Raw genomic sequence first — 22378 nt, 5'->3', positions numbered from 1 at the left:
ACAAATATTTTGACTCTCAATTGTGTAGAGAAAAGAGATGATGGGAAGAATTGGGTCTGCTGCTGTTCTCTTTCTATTGGTTCTGATAGCCTGCACAGGTTTTGTAATTCTCTCTTTTTTTTTTTTTTTTGGTTCTTTGGAATTGAATATTCTGTTTCTTATTCTTTAGTTCTTCTCAATATTTCTTTGTGGTAACCTCACTAATATATATAAGTTACTTGAAATGTAGATATGGAACATGGAGCTGCACAAGATGTGGCGTGCTGTGCCACCCTTAATTTTACTTGCAATGCAAACAACAATGATGACAACGACCATTGCAACAAGGTGTGTTCTACTAAGTGCAGCAAGGGTGGCGTATGCAAGCCTTGGACCAGTCAAGGGATTTGTCATTGTTACTGTTAATGAAATAATAAATTTATTAAATAAATAAATGAATAAATTTGTTATGGTTCAAATCCACTAGTGTTATATTTCATTTTTTGATCATATAATCATTATGAATCCTCGAAATGTAACACATCAGGAAAAAACAAACCAGATCGATCTTCTTTTTTTTTTTTTTTTGTCTTAATGGGAAGAAGATCAACTTTATATATAGGTAATTGGTTGTTTGGATCTTATTATGTTCATTGTTCCTTTTTGTATGAATTCTCTTCAACTTGATTAAGCCGTTTCTTTGTTTTGGAGTTTTCTTCTTGTATTCTTCTATGTTTTTTCTCCTTTTATTTTTTTGGGGGGAAGGATGAAGATTTTCTATGGTTCGTTAATATACTTATTTTTTATTCATTCAAAAAAAAAAAAAAAAAAAACAAACAAAAGATTAATAACTTTTTTATTCCACAGGACCATTTTCAGCCTCAAAAGCAAGCCTCATTGTAATATATAGCTTTAGCTATATATTATAGGTGATTGATGATGGAAATTAATTGCAAGTGGCTTTGGCTTGCAACCAATATTAGACATTGCATTTTGACACATTGGTGTGACCTTCTAGCCCATCTGATTATCGTTAGGCGAGAATAACCATTTTGCCCCGGGTATTATTTTGGTATCAAAACCTTCTTGATTTGTACCAAAACTCTTATGATGACCTACTTTAGCTATTTGATCATGTGCGTAAAATGTGGATTCAAATAAGGTGAAGTTTGTTTGCCATGTAATGTGAAATGACCATTTAATCCCTGTCATGGTTTCAACTTGATTTGCAAGCCATTGAAGTTTCGAAATTAAATAAGAAAAACCCAGTGAGATCATCTAATCAAAGAGGGGGGGGGGGGGGAAAGCATGAAACACTACAAATGAAATGGTCCTGACAATGACAAGTTATTTTACAAGTCATTAAACTCTCAAACTTATATATATTTTTTTAACTCAAACTTATCTGGGACCCGGGCCAGCCCCTAGAATTTTATTATGAAACTAATCAAAGAATAAAGAATACAAGGGGGGACACTCCTGCCTTACCCCAGCCTGAATAAATACAAAGATCTCTCAAAGACTCGAAAAGAGAGCTCACCCCCATACAAAATCCCAACAAATAGGCACACCTATTCTCTAAGCACTGGTAGCCCAAGTGCATCCTCCTTTGCGATGCGATGCAACCTCGTAGGGATTTGCTGTTCACCATAAAACTCCAAGTCCGAGGTTGAGGAACAGGCTAGGTTCGCCAAGTAATCTGCAGTTCTATTCCCTTCACGATATGTAAAGGTAATTATCGGTCTGAGGGAGTCAATCAACATTAAAATATTTTGAAACCAGTACCATCGTTCCCAAAACCCACATTTTCTTTTTGCTATACATACCACAGTAGCTGCTAAGTCAGATTTGACATGAAAATCTCTGAAGCCCAGCTTTGCATACAGCTTTAATCCATCTCTTAATGCACGAATTTCAGCCAAGGAATTGGTGCATGGCCCGTTGAACTTAGCAAACGCAGCCATAACCTTCCCCTCCCTATTTCTAATAATACCTCCCCCTCTCCCCCCCCCCCCCATACCAGGGTTACCTTTACACGGTCCACATTAAGCATGACCGAGGAGAAGGGGAGGCACCAGTAAACTGGAATCAGGGGCTTGTGGATAATTGGAGGGTGTGTAAATTAAACTCTCCAAATAAACTTTGATGATTAAAATTACATGGAAAAATGTACGTTCAAGACTTTCGGAGGCAAATGCAAAATTTACCACCTAAAATTTTTGTATTAAAAAATAAAATATGGTTTTATTGTTGTTTCTAAAATTTCTTTGATTCTGTCAACCAGAATATCATAGAAATTGTAAGTTCTGAAATATTCATAGTAAAGGATCATTACTACATATGAGAAGAAATTTTTTTTTTGGGTCAGATGAGGAATATTTTGGCTGTCAATGAGATACAGAATCAATTAAAAAAGGAAATAGATACAACTAAAAGATTTAAATAAAATTCTTACTAAAAGGGAAAATATACACAGAGCTAGCTAGCTACGTTTATAAATATGTTACCAAAAAAATAGTTTATAAATAAGAGAAACATGGGTTGTCTCGTAAAGAAAACAAATATTTTGACTCTCAATTGTGTAGAGAAAAGAGACGATGGGAAGAATTGGATCAGCTGCAGTTCTCTTTTTATTGGTTCTGATAGTCTGCACAGGTTTTGTAATTCCCTATTTTTTTTTTTTTTTTTTTTTTTTTTTTTTTTTATTCTTTGGAATTGAATAATCAGTTTCTTATTCTTTAGTTCTTCTCAATATTTCTTTGTGGTTACCTCACTAATATATATAAGTTACTTGAAATGTAGATATGAAACATGGAGCTGCAGACGATGGAGTGAGGTGCTGTGCTACCATTACAAAATTTCCATGCAATTCCAAAATTAAAGATGACAACGACCATTGCAACAGTGTGTGTTCTCAAAATTGCACCAAGGGTGGCGTTTGCAAACCTTGGACCCCTTTAGGGATTTGTCATTGTTACTGTTAATGAAATAATAAATTTATTAAATGAATAAATTTATTAAATAAATAAATGAATAAATTTTGTTTGGTAAATATTCACTAGTGTTATTTTTCATTTTTTTTGATCATATACTCATTGTGAATCCTCGAAATAAAACACATCAAAGAAAGACAGACCAGATCAATCTCTTTTTTTTTTTCTCTAATGGGAAGAAGGTCAAATTTACATATAGATGATTGGTTGTTTGGGTTTCATTATGTTCTTTGTTCTTCTTTGCGTGGATTCCCTTCAACTTGGTAGGTTAGTCCGTTTCGTTGTTTTGGAGTTTTCTTCTTGTATTCTTCTATGTTCTTTTTCCTTTTTCTTTTTCTTTTTTTTTCTTTTTTTTTATTAGAGGGAGGGGTGAAGATTCTCTGTGGTTTGTTAATATATTTATTTTTCGTTCATTCAAAAAAAAAAAAAAAGGTTTAATAACTGTTTGACTCCCCCAAGACCTTTCAGCCTCAAAAGCAAGCCTCATTGTAATATATAGCTTTATCTATATATTATAGGTGTTCGATGATGGAAATTAATTGCAAATGGCTTTGGCTTTCAACCAATAGACATTGCATTTTGACACATTGGGGTGAGCTTCTAGCCCATCTGGCTCACATGATTATCGTGAGGCGAGAATAATCATTTTGCCCCGGGTATTATTTCGGTATCAAAACCTTCCCGATTTGTACCGAAACTCTTAGAATGACCTACTTTAGCTATTTGATCATGTGCGTAAAATGTCATTCAAAAAAGGTGAAGTTTGTTTGTCATATAATGTGAAATGACCATTTAACCTTTCACACGATTTCAACATGATTTGCAAACCATTGAAGTTTCAATGTTGTTTACCCAAAAAAAAGAAGTTTCAATATTAAATAAGAATAAACCCAGTGAGATTATCTAATAAAAGAGGGGAAAACAAAAAGCATGAAACATTACATATGAAATGGTGACGACAGTAGCAAGTTATTTTTGTAGTCATGAAAATGCAACACTTCAGGAGCAGAATGCAAAATTTACCACCTAAAATTTTTGTACTAAAATTCTCTCCAGCGCTCTCATCTGTTAGTGAGGTGTAGCAAGGGGCTGGGTGGATGACACTTGTCATTTTCCTTCTTCGTTTCCTCCAGAGTCCAGAGACATGTCCACGTTCGTGTGACCTTGAATTAAGCCTCTCTATTGATTGCTTTTAAGATTCCTCAGTGGCTACCCGTGGTGGAACCGAAGAACAGCAACAATTTTCTCTGTTAGGCAAAACCCTAAAAGAAGGCGAACGTCTACTAGCCCCGGATCTTTATCGCCCTCGATCAGTACTGGGGCTGCTGCTATGCGCATCGTGTGGCGCAGCAGCGGCCATATGCGCACAGCAGCGCCTCCAGTACTGGAGGTGATAATTTTCCACTAGTCGCTACGTGAAGACACAACGATACTTGGTTACTCAATTTCTTCATAAGAAGCAGCAGGTACTTGGTTGCTCAATTTCTTCTCCTATCCGCTGAATAGGAAAAAGATCCTCTTCAACCACCCATTCCCAAGTGTTCAAGTCCTCCCAGACATTGGATGGGTGGTTGGAGAGAAGTTGGACGTCTAAGTAGTTGGAGAGTAGAGATGTAAATGGATCGAATACAGATCAGATATGAATCGGATGTGATGATCGAATCTGGATATTCCATAGTTGAATACAGATATCCCTAAACAGATAGAGATGCGAATCGAATTCGGATTTTCAATTATTTGTTTAGTTCTCTATTGGAGAGGATCCATGGGTCTTAATTGAAGCAAATGGGGCCATTGGTGTCCAACCGTTGTTTTTTTTGATAACACGTGTCATCCACCCAGCCCCTTACTATACCTACTGGCAGACGAGGATGCTGGAGAGGATTTTAATCCAAATTTTTTTCCTCGCATTTTAGTACTAATATTTGTTGAGATATAATTCTGTATATTGTGATTGATTTAGGTTGAGATTACAACTCTATATAGGCTATGAGTGAATCCTACAAACATGGAACCTCTATTACAATAAAGTAGGAAAGAGTCCTACAAGTTAGGAATACAAAAAAAAGAGTGATACATAAATATATAGAAAGCTAATTTATATACTAGGAAGCTGAGATTTTCTTGATTTTCTGCGCTTGTCTCCTTCCTCGTACTCTAGCTCATTTTTCATTTTTCATCTTTCATCTTCCATCTATCACATTTTATATCTCATTTCTTCATTTTTATTCTTCATTCCTCTTACTTTTTACTTTTACTTTGCGAGGATCTCGATTATCCCTCGTATCCATGTAGCCAACCCCATTTACTTGGGATAAGGCTCAGTTGTTGTTGTTGATGTTGTTGTTGTAATATTTAGCACTGCTGGCCCTTGGTAATTTAGTTTCTTTTGGTGAGGAAAAAAAAAAAACTAATTTTATGAAACCAATTAATTCCATTTCCTTGAAAACAGGAGCATATGTAGGCCTATACTAGGGCTGCAACAGGGCCGGGTTGGGACGGGCTTTATAAAATCCTAGCCCAACCCTAAGTCCCCTTACCTGGGCCCAGACTCGGCCAGACCTTGACTCAAGGCTTGAAAAATCCAACCCTAACTTGCACTCAGGGTCTGGCCGAGTTGATCCTGATTGGCCCTGATCATGGGGAGTGGGAAGGAAATGCATGGGTTGGAATGGGCCAGGGAAAAACTATCAAATTTACGTGAAATAACACTATAATAAATTGTATTATATCACTTATTATCTTCATATATAATATATTATATAACAAAATGTGAGTGAAGTTTAAAGTTTATAATATATATATTATATCAATATATGTTTTATAGTATAACTTAAAACAGAGTCGGGTCGGGCCGAGCTAGGCTTAGCCCAACGCCTCAACCCTAGCCCGACCCGACCCTGACTCAGGGCTAGAAATTTCTAGCCTTGACCCTCCCTCAAGGCCAAATATCTCAGCCCAGGCCCTGTTCGGGCTCAGGGCCGACAGGGCCAAAGTTGCATCGCTACAACGGGGTCGGGTTGGGTTGGGCTTTCTAAAACCCCAGCCCAACCCTGGGTCCCCTTAGCTAGGCTTAGGCCTGCCCTGACCCTGACTCAGGCCCTAAAAACCTTGACCCTGACCCTGACCCTTACACTGACACTAACAATGACACTAACGGGCCAAGCCCAACCCAAGCCCGCCCTGATTGGCCCTGACCTTGCTTCGCCATCCAAGGCCGGGCTGACCCTGACCCTGGCCCTTGATCTTAACCCTGACCTTTTTTCTTTTGTGTCCCCCATACCTCTGAGCCTGATGATTTATAATGTTCTTTGGAGGTTAAATTTAAGAACCCTATTTTTATTTAAAAAAATCAAAATAATAGGAAAAGAATCAGAACAGTAATTGGTGTCTTGGTGTCATGTTATGTTTTGATAAATAACAGACCCTTGTTAGTTGTTACATTGATAATGTAATTAATATCATCTTATCATTATATATAATCAGGGTCAAAAGTAGGATTGAAAATCAGGGTCGAAATTAGGGCCCAAAATCAGGGTCGGGCTGAGCCCGATGCCTCAACCCTAGTCCGGCCCAACCCTTACCCACTCTCAGGGCCAGAAATCTTTAGCCCAGGCCCTGTTCAGGCTCAAGGCAGGTTCGGACCATCAGGGCCAAACTTGTAGCCCTAGCCTATACGATATCCTTATTGAATTGTTAAGGTTTACGAAGAGTTGATTTCCTAAAAATGAAATTACATATAACCAATAGTCTATAAATAAGATTTTTCCCTAAATAAGAAAACAAACATAGCCAACAGGCCTTCGCGTGGTTCATGTGCCTAGACACAAGAGCGCGACCTCTCAACCCCCTCAGGCCCCAGTGAAATAAAAACCCCATCCAAACCTAGAAGAATTGGTAGCTTGCAAGCATAAGAATTGATAATGAATTCTTTCATTTTCCCCAACCGATGTGCGAGATCATATTCTTCTACTCATGCTGATGCCCCAACCCCAACCCCATTTTAAGTTGCCTCACTCAGTTTTTCTGCTTCACGACGAAAGGTCCCACTCAGACATTCAGACATACACAAACACAAACATGACAACTGCTGCGGGCAACGTTGCTTAGGATGGGCTCCTACTTTGACTAAAGAATAAATGAACATGACACATGTCATGATCTACACGATCGGTTAGCATTCTCTTCCCCTATTAGTAATTACCACCTTTTCTAACAGACGGAGTAAGAAATGTGGAAATATTTAGTAAATGTAAAATTAATAATCATTAATTCCAATCTATATTTGGAATAAATTTAATGCAATAATTATTCGAGGAGTCAATTTAGTTGGACTTGAATTTATTGAATTTTCCCAAAATAAATTCAAATTTATATTCAAACGTTAGGTTGAATTGGCATAGCTATCTAGAAGAAATATCATCTCTAGCTCATTCTATATAAGATCTAAGAATTGGGTGAGAGTAGTCGCGTAAGAAAGCAATCATATATCACATTTTTAAGTAATTGAGAAAAGAGATCGATGGCAAGAATTGGAGCTGTAGTTCTCTCAGTATTGTTTCTGATAGTCTGCAGAACAGGTTCAGTAATTACTTTGTAGTTTTACAAATCATCTTCTTCCATTAGCATTAGAGCTTAATTCCCTTTACCCTCTTTTCTTTTCTTTTCTTTTTTTGGGTTTCTAATCCTTTTTTACTTATCTCCATCTGTTACCTCACTAATATATATAAGTTATTTGAAAGGTAGATATGGACCATGGAATTTAATTTTGCAATCCCAACAGTAAGGCTGACAATGACCATTGCAACAGTGTGTGTTCTACAACCTGCAGCAAAGGTGGCATATGCAAGCCATGGACCCACAGTGGGGTTTGTCATTGTAATTGTTAATTAATGAATAATAAATAAATAATAAATAAAAACATTTGGTGTGGTAAATATCAAGTATTGTATTTATATTTTTTGAACATACTCATTAAATAAATTTGATGTGGTAAAAGTCCTCTAGTGTATTTACATTTTTTGTGCATACTCATTCTGAGTCTTGAGGTATAACACATTAGAGAAAAAGAAAAAAATAAAATAAAATAAATCAATATCCTTAATGAACAATAAGGGCCTGATCTTACAGTTTGAGAAGCTAGCTTCTCCAATTCATAGGTGATAGATTGAAATTCATGGTTAGTGGCTATGGATTGCAGCCTTTTTTCTATGTAAAAAGGAGGCAAAGTCTGCCCACTGATGGATCATCCCTGGGAAACCCAGGATCGTCAGGGTCAGGAGGGATTTTCCAAAATCATATTGGTGTGGTGATCAATTGTTTCGCCTCTTATCAAGGGATTCGAACAAACTTTAATGCCGAAATGAAGGCCTTTTTTATAGGCATAAAAGAGGCTAAGAAGCTTAAGATTGACAAATTATGGGTGGAAAGTGATTCTGCATCTGTGATTTCAGCTATTCTCACCTCCAACCCTCCATGGAACTTCCTCCAGGATTGGTGAGCTGCAACTGACTTTCTAGAAACCATACAATGGCGACTGATCCATTGCTTCAAAGAAGGGAATGGACCAGCTGACAAGCTAGCAAATCATGCTGCACTCACCAAATCATCTTGGACCTGGAACACAACTCCGATTTTCATTTCGCATTTGATCTCCTGGGAAGCAATGGGGCATCCCCATTACAGATTTTTGTGATTCTCTTTTTTGGGTATATGTTTGTGTTACTGCCCTAGTGTAACCACTTTTTTCATCATTACAATCAATACATACTTTGCTGACCTTCAGCAAAAAATACAAATCTGCCCACTGATGGAGGATTTTGCGGTGATAAAAGTAGGCTTAATTTTTAATTTAGGAGCACTAATTTTATTAGCTCCACTAAAGGGCCTTGCAAACCATATTTTATGGTGGCTTAAAATTTTCTGCATGTGCTAAAGAATGATAGTTAAACTCGTTAATATTTTACCACCAGTAAAAGTAGGTTTTCAGTGGTGGTAAAATATTACTGAACTTTTAGTAGCAGTAAATATTAGCGCTGGCAAACGATTAATATAAAAGTATATTTTGGCATCGGTTTGAAATTTTTGTCATCAAGGCGCCGTTTGATAACGATCTTGTTCTGAGAACGTTTTTCTTTAGCAGAATCATCTTTTCCTATTTTTGTGCTGGAACTGTGTTTTATTCACATTTAATGGCGTTTGGTAAACATGTTTGAAAACGCGTTCTAGAACAAAAAAAGAACATTAATGGTGTTTGGTAATTCTGTTTCGAAACAGTTTCATATAACCATTGACAATATTTACATAAATGCCATTACCCTTGTTATGTAACTCAAATAAGTCTAGAATTGGCTGAAAGGATCTATTTAATCTCAAAATTGCATAGCATGACTAGTCCATCAGTAAAGTTCAACAAAAAAGTTACGTAAATTCCATTACAGTGTTCATATTTCTAAAATACTCATGAGATGGTATCTCCACCTTCACCCAATTTAAGTTTGGTCACAACATTTCAAACCCTTTAATTGCTCCTTTCAAAAATCCCTTGAGATATTCGGTTGAAGCCCAAAGAGCTGAAGATGTTGAGGTTTCTAGATTTGACTTAGATGAAGGGGTACTATGTTGGGTATAAGAGCAATGTCTTGATTCTTCTATCCATTTGAACACCCCACAACCATTATCCTTAACCTGCATACCAATTACAAAATATTGTTAAAATTTCAACTATAACTCGATCTAACTTTGTTTTGATGTCATTCCAACCAATTTTATTGAACGTAGCAGTGGTCTCATTTCTTTTCCTAACATTTTCTAATATCAGGTTAATGAACTAGTTCAACTCGGTCTTGTTCCACACACACACAATATTATTATTAAAGATAAGGTTGATTTCCTATAAAAGAAAATGGATACCGCTAGAAGGTTTTCCGACTCACAAGTAGGCACGTCTGGTTCGCAGAATTCAGCTATCGAGGTTACCGAATCATGGCTTATGTTTGATAAAATAAATAGAGTCGTCACCTAGGATTAGGGCCTAGGACCCAATGGGTGTGGCCCTATCCAAACAAACGGATAAAGCTACATGATTCCATCTGGTCTGGTCAGAGAATGGTTAAGGGGTCAGGTTACGAGAATGAGAAGGTATTAGCACCCCATCCAGCTAGGTGGAACCGGTCATTCTATTAGATACCAAGTATTGAATATTCTTCCATTTTATGATTCCAAGTTAGCATTAGGAATCAAATAATCTGTGTTTATGACTGACTGAACTTAATTGCACCGAAAAAATAGGAAGCTTGCATCATGCATGAATCCTATTATTATGTACACTAACATGTTATATATACGATAAACGTCTACATTGTGCCTAAATGAAATGCGATCAATATACCTTCATATGATGAAGAAGATGCTACTAGCTGGTTACCTCTTGACTCAGGTGGAGACAGATGGTGGAATTGCTTTCCTTTCGCATGGTATGGATTGGGGAATGGTTTTAAGTAGGATAATCAAAGGATCTACCATACTTATTTGACCGAAACAAGGATTTAAAGAGGGGGGAAAATGGAAAAATGGGGTGTTGAAGGCTCTCCCTGGTGGCACTCTCTCTTTCTCTCCTCTATTCCTCTCCTTCTTGGCCTATTTTGAGGGTGGGGTTTTCATCCTATTTATAGGGGTGATCTCACCTTTCACGCCGCCACATAGACACCGCCATGATGTCACTTGGCTAACGCTGGCATGTGGTCCCCCACATGTCCGCAATGTCGCAGACTTTTGCACGATGCAAGAGCTAAGGACTACGCAGTGCCGCGATTAGGACATGTGTCGAGAACTCCAAATTAGGAGTTTTGGGGGTCTTCAGGGGATTTTCTAGGCTTGTAGTGGCCTTTCTGGGTTTTTTGGGAGTTTAGATTACGATTTCTTCCATTTGTGTCCCGTTTGTCATAATCGTCAAAATCGATGGTAAAAATTCAGTGTCTACAGATAGATCGAGATCGATGGAAGGTAGGGTTGATGTCGACTCGGGAACTTTCAAAGTCGACCTTAGTTTCGATGTCGACAAGGAGGATTTGGGCTATTTGGACTATTTGGACTGGTTCTGTAATTACTTTGTAGTTTTACTAATCATCTTCTTGCATTAGAACTTAATTCTCTTTATCCCTTTTTTGTATTTTTTAGTTTCAATCAATTTTCCTTTCTATTTCTTTGTGCAACCCTTCATTTTAATTCATGCAATCCCAAAAATAAAACTGAAAACGACCATTGCATGATAGTGTGTGTTCTCCAAACTGCAACAAGGGTGGTGTATGTATGCCCACAAAGAAGTTTGTCATTGTAAATGTTAATCATTAATAATGTCAAATAAATAAAAAAATTTAATTATTATGGTAAATGTCAACTATTGTATTTTTATTTTTTAAGAAAAAAGAAAAAAAATCTCCTTAATGAACACCAGGGCTGTTCTTGCACCAAAGATTTGCAATCCGAAGGGAAAGTAACAACTTCAACCCCATAGTACCTTCCAGTTCCATTAAAGGGTCATGCAAAACATATTTTGAGGTGGCTTAAAATTTTCTGTGCTAAAGATTGATAATTAAACTTGTTAATAAAATATTACCACCACCAAACGGTTAATATAAAAATATATGGCGTTGATTTGGAAATTTTGCCTCTAAGGATCTTGCAAAACATATTTTGTGGTGGCTTAAAATTTTCTGTGCTAAGGATTGATAACTAAACTTGTTAATATTTTACTGCCACTAAAAGTCTATTACTGAACTTTTAGTAGCGATAAAATATTACCACCGCCAAATGGTTAATATAATAATATATTTTGGCGTTGATTTGAAATTTTTGCCTGTAACGGTCTGTACGGCAACGTTCACTATGTGTTTCTGTCCTTTTGTCGTAGTAAAATTACTTTGTTTTCCAAGTTTATCATACAACATTTGTTGGTACTATAGTACTCCAAAATATAAGAAACTCATAAAACTGTTTGACTCAGAAACAATAATGTGGAACAAAAATGTTGCCATACACACTAAATTTATAACAAATTTTTTTTTTTTTGGGTGAACGTTATAAATATTCTATGAAAACCAAATTCTTTCCTAAAAAGGTTAGTGAAAAGAATAAAAAATAGAAAATCGAAAGAGAGAACTCCCCAAAACAGCTAAATCAGATTATAAGAGAAATCCAAAGAAGATACAAAAGGAAAGAGAGAAGAAAAACCACTAGGAATCAAGTTAACTCTAAGAAGATCAACAATATAAGCCCACACCTTGATCAATTTATAACAATTAGCAGCGGTCTAAATTTATCACCACTAACTGCTACTTTTAGCAGCAGTAAATTTTAGTCACTAATTGTTATTGGTTAGATATTTTTTTATTTTAATTAAATTATAAAACCTAGGGCTGTAAATGGATAATCAAAAATTCGAATTCGATCTACATCCGTATCTGTTTAGGGGCATCCGTATTCGATTAGAGATATCCGAAAAAAAATCCGAATCCAAATACTTAATTATAAAAAATTAAGCAAATAACGATCTTGAGTGTTTTTGAAGATTCAACAGGTTTTAGAATATGAGGAAAAGTGAATCATGATCTAAAAACTATGGGTTGAGAGTGAATTGTATCCATTAGGGGGAGGAAGGTTCAGCTTACACAAGATAGAGGTGTAAACGGATGGTCGAAAATCCGAATTCGATCCGCATCCGAATCCGTTTAGAGGTATCCATATTCGATCAGAAAATATCCAAATCCGACTACATTTGATCCGTATCTGAGCCGAATCCGATCCGTTTACAGGCCTAATAAAACCTTCCTTTTGTAGCTACGGTATAAAATTAATGCCTCTAATTAGCACCTTTTAGGGGCGGTATAACCCTTAACTCAATAGCTCAATAGAAAGGCTGTCTTGACTTCATGCCCTCTGGGTCATGGTGGGAAGGTTAGTTCAGTAGCTCTTGAGAAGGTCTGCCCTCATTCCATTCGTTCCTTGAAATCTGGAATGACAGGCAGGGCAACTCCGGCCGGCTGGAATGAGGAGATCGATAAAGGGGGATTGGGCCCAACAGACAGGCACGCGATCCTCTTCTTATCAAGCCTAATTTAGAGGGTTCTATTGTAGTTAAGGAGCTGATGGAGCTATCCTGCCCACAAATTCTGATTAGGAATTGGATAAGCCCTATTGAATGAATGCACAAGCTTGAGTTATCTTGCCCTGACTTGCTGAAAGTAGGAACTGGGAAAGGACAACCTTTGAAAATCCTGAAACATGATGTATGAGCAACTTTTTATGCTAGCAGTTTGGTGAATTTACTAAAACTATGAATCAGAGTTTGAGCCACTTTCTTAACTTACTTTGGACGAAAATTTGCTTGCGGCTGCTGCGGTTGTTTTATTAAGGTTTAGCTGCTCTTCCTTCCATTCTTATACCTGAATCTCAAATTTCTCCCTTCTCTTCTTAAATACTTCTTGAACTGTAATTTTCCTTCTCTTTTTAGAGTTATGATTAAGATGCAAGAAAAAGGGCTGTAATTAAGTATCTGATGTAAAATCATTTTGAGAAAGAATATTATGTAAATTATTGAAGGCAATTAGCTAATATATATACTAGATAACTGAGATTTTCTTGATTTCCTGGGCTTCACTTCTTCCTCTTACTCTAGCTCATTTTTCATTTTTCATTTTTCATTTTTCATATCTTATTTCTTCATTTTTATTCTTCATTCCTCCTACTTTACTTTCACTTTGCGAGTACCTCAATTTTCCCTAGGTTCAAACCGGGTCCCAGGAAAAATTGAGGTCCTTGCAAAGTGAAAGTAATGTAAGAGAAATGAAGAATAAAAATAAAGAAATAAGATATGAAAAGTGATAAATGGAAAATGAAATTAGTTTTTTTTCCTCCTTTCCAATAAAAAAATAAAAAAATTTCCCTAGGATCCATGTAGCTGACTGCAGATCCCATTTAGTTGGGATAAGGCTGAGTTGTTGTTGTTGTTGTTGTAATATTTAGCATAGCTGGCCCTTGGTAATTCAGTTTCTTCTTCTGGTGAAAAAAAAAAAACTAAATTTACCAAACCAATTAATGTCATTTCCTTGAATACAGGAGTATATGTAAGCCTTTATGAAATCCTTATTGAACTGTAAAGGTTTACTAACTGTTGATTTCCTAAAAAAGAAAATACATATAACCAACAGTCTATAAATAAGATTTTTTCCTAAAAAAGAAAACAAGCATAGCTAACTCAAGCTATTATAAATAAGAGAGAGACAAGAGTAGTCTAGTAAGAAAGCAATCAATTATCACATTTTTAAGTAATTGAGAAAAGAGATCGATGGCAAGAATTGGAATTGTAGTTCTCTTAGTATTGTTTCTGATAGTCTGCACAACAGGTTTAGTAATTAATTTGTAGTTTTACAAATCATCTTCTTGCATTAGAGCTTAATTCCCTTTACCTACTTTTCTTTTCCTTTTTTACTTTTCTCCATCTATTACCTCACTAATATATATAAGTTATTTGAAATGTAGATATGGAACATGGAGCTGCAAAAGAGGACTTTAATTTTTGCAATCCCAACAGTAAGGCTGAGAATGACCATTGCAACAGTGTGTGTTCTACAACCTGCAGCAAAGGTGGCGAATGCAAGCCTTTGACCCACAATGGGGTTTGTCAATGTAATTGTTAATTAATGAATAATAAATAAATAAATAAATAATATTAAATAATATAAATAAATAAATAAATTTAATGTGGTAAATGTCAACTATTGTATTTATATTTTTTGAACATACTCATTAAATAAATTTGATGTGGTAAAAGTCCTCTAGTGTATTTACATTGAATTGTTTAAGCATACTCAATCTCCTTAAAGTTAATCCATCTCCTTAATGAACAAGGGCCTAATCTTGCACCAGAGATTTGCAATCTAAAGGGAGAGCAACAACTTCAACCCCATAGTACCTTACAGTTTCAGAATCTAGCTTCACCAATTCATAGGTGATAGATTGAAATTCATGGTTAGTGGCTATGGATTGCAGCCTTTTATCTATGTAACATATACTTCAAGAAAAGGAGGCAAAGTCTGCCCTCTGATGACGGATTTAGTGGTGATAAAAGTAGGCTTAATTTAGGAACACTAATTTTATTAGTTCCACTAAAGGGCCTTGCAAAACATATTTTGTGGTGGCTTAAAATTTTATGTGCTAAAGAATGATAATTAAACTCTGTTAATATTTTACCACCAGTAAAAGTAGGATTTCATTGGCGGTAAAATATTATTAAATTTTTAGTTAGCGGTAAATACTACCACTCCCAAACTGTTTATATAAAAATATATTTTGGTGTCGGTTTGAAATTTATGCCACTAAGGCGTTGTTTGGTAACGATCTTGTTCTGAGAACGTTGTTCTTTAGCAGAATCATCTTTTTTCTGTTTTTGTGCTAGAACTATGTCTTTTCACATTTAATGGTGTTTGCTAAACAATAAACCTGTTTCGAAATGCATTATAGAAAAAAAAATAAAGAACATTAATGGTGTTTGGTAATTCTGTTTCGGAACAGTTTCATAAAACTTTTTTTTTTTTTTTGTGGTAACAAAACAGTTTCATAAAACCATTGACAATATTTACATAAATGCCATTAACCTTGATATATAACCCAAATAAATCTAGAATTAGCTAAAAGGATCTATTTACATAAATGCCATTAACCTTTATACTCGATCTAACTTATTTTTAAGGAAAAATTACATATACCTCCCCTGTACTTTGGCCTAATTACACGTTCCTCTTTTTTATTTTCCCACCTTATATACGAATCTCCTGTAGTTTTCAAAAAATTACTAATTCCTCTCCTGTTGTTAGCATTTGTTTGTTAATTGCTGACGTGTCATACTTAGATTTTTTTTAATGCCCAAATTAACCTTTGGTTATTGTGAAATGACCCTTTTACCCTTCTTCTTCTTTTCTTCCTCCTCCTCTTGCAACTTCGTCCCAACCATGCTCCAGCAACCTCGGATTTTAACATTGATTCAAACTTTTCTGAACCCAACAACACCCTTCTTCTTCTTCATGCTGCAATCCCACCCGCCCCCTCCCACCTCATCATGGATAAATTCACATTTTTATTACCCTTCTTCCATTTCATCTTGCTTCCTAGGGTTTGGTAAGAATCGTTCTAACTTATCCTTGGATTCAGAAGGTTGGCAGTCGAGCTAGCAATTTGGATGATGAAAAACAACAAAGCAACCCGATTCGTACTTTTAGGGCTCTTGGGATAGAGAAGGAGCTTAAGATTGTGAGAGAGATTTTGGTCTTCAGGCAATCCCTCTTCGAAATGGTTCAGGTGAGCTCAGGATTTTTAATACAAAAACTTTCACTTTAGATTAATTTGAAATGTTCTGAATATTTCACTTTAGATTAATCTGATTTTACTTCTCTTCGTTTTATTCCCGTTGCAATCCAAACGGAAACTAAAGATTTCAAGGTTTCTCCCTATTTTATCTCATCTCTTCTCACCATCGATCAGCTATTAGTGTCTCCAACATCATGAAGGAGAAGAAGCTCAAATGCAATTCTTCCTCAAAATCCATGAAAGGGAAGAACACATGGGATCATGGTTCGTGATCTCATCTGAACCATTTCGAAAAAAATCCCTCGATTTTGGTCTTCAGGCAATCCCTCTTCAAAAAAAATCCTGAATAGTTCTTTAATGATTCCACCTGTACTTCAAATCCACTCTGTTGCTTCATCTTCGAAGGCCAAACTGGTCAAAATACCAATTCCCAGAATTTGAAGCATTGGGTATTTCTCACCATACTTGAGAATTTCTCTGATGTTGCTTACCGTGAAAACAATCTCTGAAATCTCTTTCCTGAGAAAATTCCCAACAGTACCAGAAGTTCCTGCGAGCAACTTCAACAATTGATTCTGAGAGAAGAGGGTTGTGTTGTAGCAGAAGATCTTTTCTTTTCATTATTTGTTTCGTGACAGAGAGATAAGAGGGCTCTTCTTCTATTATTCTCTTCTTTTTTTGTTTTTGGCTATGTTTTTGGAGAATTGGATTACAACAGGAAAGAGGAAAGAAGAACGAATTTGGGACTTGGGTCTTTTGGAGGGAATTGCCATGATACCCCGGTTGTGGATTGCAGCGCTTCAACTATCAGAGCTCCTTGTGAGCTCTGTGGTTCATTGTTTATATGGGTTTTACATTTTCAGCACTGCTGTAGCATCAGATTTCTCACAGGCAATAAATGAATGTTTGAAACCCAATGTGAATTTTAATACAGATACTGAATTGAGAGGGCTGGACTCTAAACTATCAAACAATGATATGCCTCCTATTGTCTTAGTCCATGGCATCTTTGGATTTGGCAAAGGGGTATGTGATATTCCATTCATTCTCATTTCATCGAAATGGGTTCTCTATTTCTTCTGCCTTTGATTGGGTTTTAAGTTTTGATTCTCTTTGTGCCATTTTTTATTGCAGAGGTTAGGGGGTTTGTCTTATTTTGCGGGAGCAGAGAAGAAGGATGACCGGGTGCTCGTTCCAGATTTGGGTTCCTTGACCAGCATATATGATAGGTGTGCGCTTGAAGCTACGGCATAAGAGTCCGAGGAGGAGGAGGAGGAGGCGGCAGCAGTGGTGCCGAGGCAGCGGCTGTGGTGATGGTGATGGCGGTGGTGGTGGAGGAGCAAAGAAATGGGTGTTTTGAAGTTGAAGATGATGAAAAGAGTATCATTGTAATTCTTGTAGTATTTTAGAACAAGAGTAATATTGTCTTTTCAAACCATTAACTAGCAGCACCCTAACACCGTCACTCATAAGGAGTCAAAATGTAAGGTGGGAAAATCAAGAGGAGGAATGTGTAATTAGGCCAAAGTACAGGGTGGGTATATGTAATTTTCCCTATTTTTAAAGATAAGGTTGACTTCCCATAAAAGAAAATGGATACAGTCAGAAGGCTTTTCGACTCACAAATAGGCATGTCCGGTTCGTAGGATTCCGCTGCCGTGGCTATCGAATCACAACTTATGTTTGATAAAATAAATGGAGTCACCACCTAGGATTAGGATCTAGGACCCAATGGATGTGACCTTATCCGAACGAACGGATAAAGCTACATGATTCCATTCTGATCTGGTCAGAGAATGGTTAAGGGGTCAGGTTACGGGAATGGGAAGGTATTAGCACCCCATCCTGCTAGGTGGAACTGATCTTTCTATTAGATACCAAGTATTGAATTTTCTTCCACTTTATGATTCTAAGTTAGTATTAGGAATCAAATAATGTGTGTTTACCAAAACATGTGTGACATAACTTATATGCACTGAAAAAATAAGAAGTTTACATTATGCATGAATCCTATTACTATGTACACGAACATGATATACGATAAACGTCTACATTGTGCCTAAATAAATTATATGCGACCAATATACCTATATATGATGAAGAAGATGCTACTAGCCGATTGCCTCCTGACTTAGGTGGAGACGGATGTTGGAATCACTCTCCTTTCACAAGGTATGGATTGGGGAACGGTTTTAAGTAGGGTAATCAAAGGATCTAACCATACTTATTTGACCGAAACAAGGATTTAAAGAAGGGGGAAATGGCAAAATGAGGTGTTGAGGGCTCTCCCAGGTCGCACTCTCTCTTTCTCTCCTCTATTCTTCTCCTTCTTGGCGTATTTTGAGGGTGGGGGTTCCCTTCCATTTATAGGGGTGATCTCACCTTTCGCGGTGCCGCATAGACACTACCGTGATGTCACTCGACTGACGCTGACATGTGGTCCCCCACATGTCTGCGGTGGTGTTGCGGACTTTTGTGCGGCGCAAGAGCTAAGGACTCTGTGGTGCCGCGATTATGACACGTGTCCAGAACTCCTGGGTTTTTTGGGAGTTTGGATTACGATTTCTTCCATCTATGTCCCATTTGTCATCATCGTCAGTGGTGGTAAAAATTCAATGTCTACAGATATATCGAGATCGATGGAAGGTACGGTCGATGTCGATTCGGGGACTTTCAATGTCGGCCTTGGTTTTGATGTCGACAAGGAGGATTTGGGCCATTTGGACTGGTTCTTTGGGGGGCCAGGCTGGTTCCAAAGAGAACTAGGACAGGACTAGCCTTTCCAAGGGGTCTTGGAGTCTCCGGGGCTCTAGTTTTGGCTCCACTAAGGATTTATAGGGTTTTTCCTTTGAAGGGTATCGATGGTGGGCGATCTATGGATGGATTCAGGAAGTGCACACTTATGCTACATCTGTAGATACATCGACTCTGCACCTTGGAGGATACTCATCATCGTCGTTGGAAGCTTCCAGGGGAAAGACAAAATGGTGTTTACAGATTTTGCTAACGTACACCACTTAGTAGAGAAATATGCTAACATGCATTTTCCTATTTAAACTAAGAATATGCATATGATATCTTTACTTATATTATCAGTTTGTATCTCATAAATACATTTTAACTCATCATATTAAACCAATTAAATGCACAACGCATATGTTACGATCTTTTTACGAAAAACCTCGACGAATCCCTCTATATAATGCCCCCCTTCTTGTTTCACAATCAGAGTTCCTTGAGGTTCTAATGGAGCATTCTTTCAGGTAAGATCTCCTTTGAGGTCTTGTTCTATTCTTTCATCTTGTTCTTTCTTTTTATTAAGTTCTGTATCTATGTTCTCCAATATATTTTTTCCATAACCCTATGTCTTTTCCGTCATTTTTTGTTAAAATACTTATGAATTATTTTTTCACTGAACATTTGGTTAGGCAAATGCTATCCTTTTCTTTTCCTTTTTGCTAAAATATTTTTGTTTACTAATATATCTCATTGTTTAGATTCAATTGTATGTTCATAGTATCATTATCATCTGATCATTATCATTATTGAAGCAATTCCATTTCACTTCAGGAAACTCCCAGAATGCAAAATCCATTGTTTCTGTAGAAGAACAAGAAGGAAGAAAGAGCTAGATCATAAAAACACCTTAGAAGCAAAAAGGACACTAAAGAAGTGTTTCCATCGGATCAATGATTTACCAAACTGCGTTGTATGTTATTTCAATCATATTTCTTTGGGTAAATATCATCTTCCTCCCCTTTAAGTATCCATAATATCAAATCCATCCCCCAAGTTTGTAATGATAATGTCCTCCCCTATTTTGAAAGATTCTATCAACCGTACCTTAAGTGGCTGACAGTGTTAAAATATTAGTTCAAAAGACGATATTATCCTGAAATTGGAGTTAAAAAAAAGGCTTCTGGAGTGGGACCCATCCCTTCTTTATTCTTCTCGCTCTCAATCGACTGAGACTCCCATGACCCATCCGTCACAACCACCACTTCCTCTACGAACCCCTCTCTCCACAGTCACTGCAACTACTCAGAACTCCCATACGTCACGACCATCTCTACGATCACCACCCCCCTCTGCGAACCCCTCTCTCCACATTAGCCGCCCAGCCCTTTCCTCTGTTAAAGAACCACCACCCTACTCTAGAACCCTTTGCGCTTTTCTATTTTTATTTATTTAATATTCAATCCCACTTCCTTTGACTTGCTCTACCATTCTCTTTTCCTGGTGCTTCTTGAACAGCTTAAAATTTACAGAGGTCCCACTTCATTTTATTAAGAGTAAACATCTAGCAGACGCCCTGAGGTTTGTTGACCTATCTTGTAACTTCCCCCAAGAACTAAAACCTTACTTACGGACCCATATAATGGACGGAATACTCGTTCCGTTATAGTCCATAGTTTAGTGATGATGTCAGCATTTTATATCCAAAAAATACCCTTTACATGTTTAATGAAAAATTACAAAGGAGAATTTACAGTTATATCCGTATATCATCTTTAACCTTAGAAATCAGTCCCTGTACACCCGATCGTTGCAAAGAAGACCGTTGGAGTTGCAGGCGATGCGATGAAGCTCAATCTCTATTTAACAGCATATGTTAGCTTCATCCCCATGTGAAATCTGAAGCTCCTCTATGTTAGCTTCATCTCCATTTGAAATCTGAAGCTCCAACTTCTTTCTCCGGTCACTAAAATTCCGACAACAGAAGCGGATGGGAGAAAAGGCTAACAACTTTTGTTAAATAGGAGCACAGTCCAGTCTTTGGTCCATGGTAACTAACAGGTTACGAGGAATAGAAGAATGATGAAACAAAATTAAGACTTTTCTCCACCATCACTATTTGAAAACAAAGAAAACGGTACCTTTGGTGGGAAAAAAATGGTTTCTGTCAACCTGCATTTGAGAAGTAAACATAGGAAACCCCAGCCCTTAACAGTCAAAAAACCGCAAGAATCTCAGAGAACACCATTGATGTGAAATACTTTCAAAAACGAAGAAATAAAGCTGAAGATGCCAAAACCCTTGAAGAAACTTTAACATTCAAGCTACCTACTGAACTCATTATTGCGTCGAAGTTGAGAAATCTCCCATAACTACATTGAATTTATGCAAACTACTTCAAATTTCTGAAAACTATTCACCCCCAAAATAAATTCTGAAAATCTTCACCAATTCAGTCCCCCGCACAACAAAAACTAAAAACAAACTAAAAACAAGAGATCTACACGACTATACCTCAAACCAACACGGTAAACAAGACAAACCTCCATTTCAAAACCCCCGTACAAGCTGAGTTCTTCAAGCCAGAAAACCAGATCATAAGAAAGAGATAAAAAAAAAAAACTCAGAAACTAATTTAACTGAGCATTTCCCCTGCGAACATAGATCAGATGCTTCCCTCCTCTCTTCCTCTTCTCCTACCGGATCCGAATCCTCGTTAAATCCACTTGACGAATTTATAAAATACTAATATTCCTTACCATTAAAATTGATTCCACGTAGACAAAAACTTGGCTCCAAACAATTATCCCCTCCGCCTAAAGGGGTGTTAATTTGACTGTTCCGTTCTGTACCATTCCGCTCCGGCGGAATTTGCAGAGAGCACTTCCAGTTCAGTATAAAGAAGAACCAATACTAGCTGTGACTGTGACGATTGATTCCGAACAGAGAGATTTGGGTATGGCAAAGAGATGAAGAAGATGATGACTGCAATGGTGAAAACGGCGTTGTTCTTCTCTTTCAAAACTAGCAGAGGAAGAAGAGTAAAGAGGAAAGACGATGGATTTTGGATGAGGAGAAGGATAATTTGGACTTTTACTTTTTTATGGCTTACTAACATCATCAATTGATCCGTTGATTATAACGGAATGAGTATTCCATCCGTTATATGGGTCCATAAGTAAAGTTTTAGTTTCTAAGGGGGCTACAAGATAGGTCAACAAACCTTAGGGGGCCTACTAGATGTTTACTCTTTTATTAATTAACAAAAAAAATTTATTCATGAATGAAGGAGAAAATAACTAATTAAT

General features: G+C 36.9%; 1 protein-coding gene across 1 annotated transcript; it reads left to right on the top strand.

The window, feature by feature from the left end:
• The first annotated feature begins 231 nt into the window (after window positions 1–231).
• Window positions 232–17588, top strand: LOC122639136. Its single transcript, XM_043831966.1, has 4 exons — window positions 232–327; window positions 16182–16325; window positions 17037–17360; window positions 17469–17588. Exons 1-4 carry the CDS (start codon window positions 232–234, stop codon window positions 17586–17588), a joined length of 684 nt encoding a protein of 227 aa, XP_043687901.1.
• The last annotated feature ends 4790 nt before the right edge of the window (window positions 17589–22378 follow it).

Source organism: Telopea speciosissima, chromosome 9, assembly GCF_018873765.1.
Source record: "Telopea speciosissima isolate NSW1024214 ecotype Mountain lineage chromosome 9, Tspe_v1, whole genome shotgun sequence".
In the NCBI taxonomy this organism is placed as follows: Eukaryota; Viridiplantae; Streptophyta; class Magnoliopsida; order Proteales; family Proteaceae; genus Telopea; species Telopea speciosissima.
This window is presented reverse-complemented; position numbering and strand designations above follow the sequence as displayed.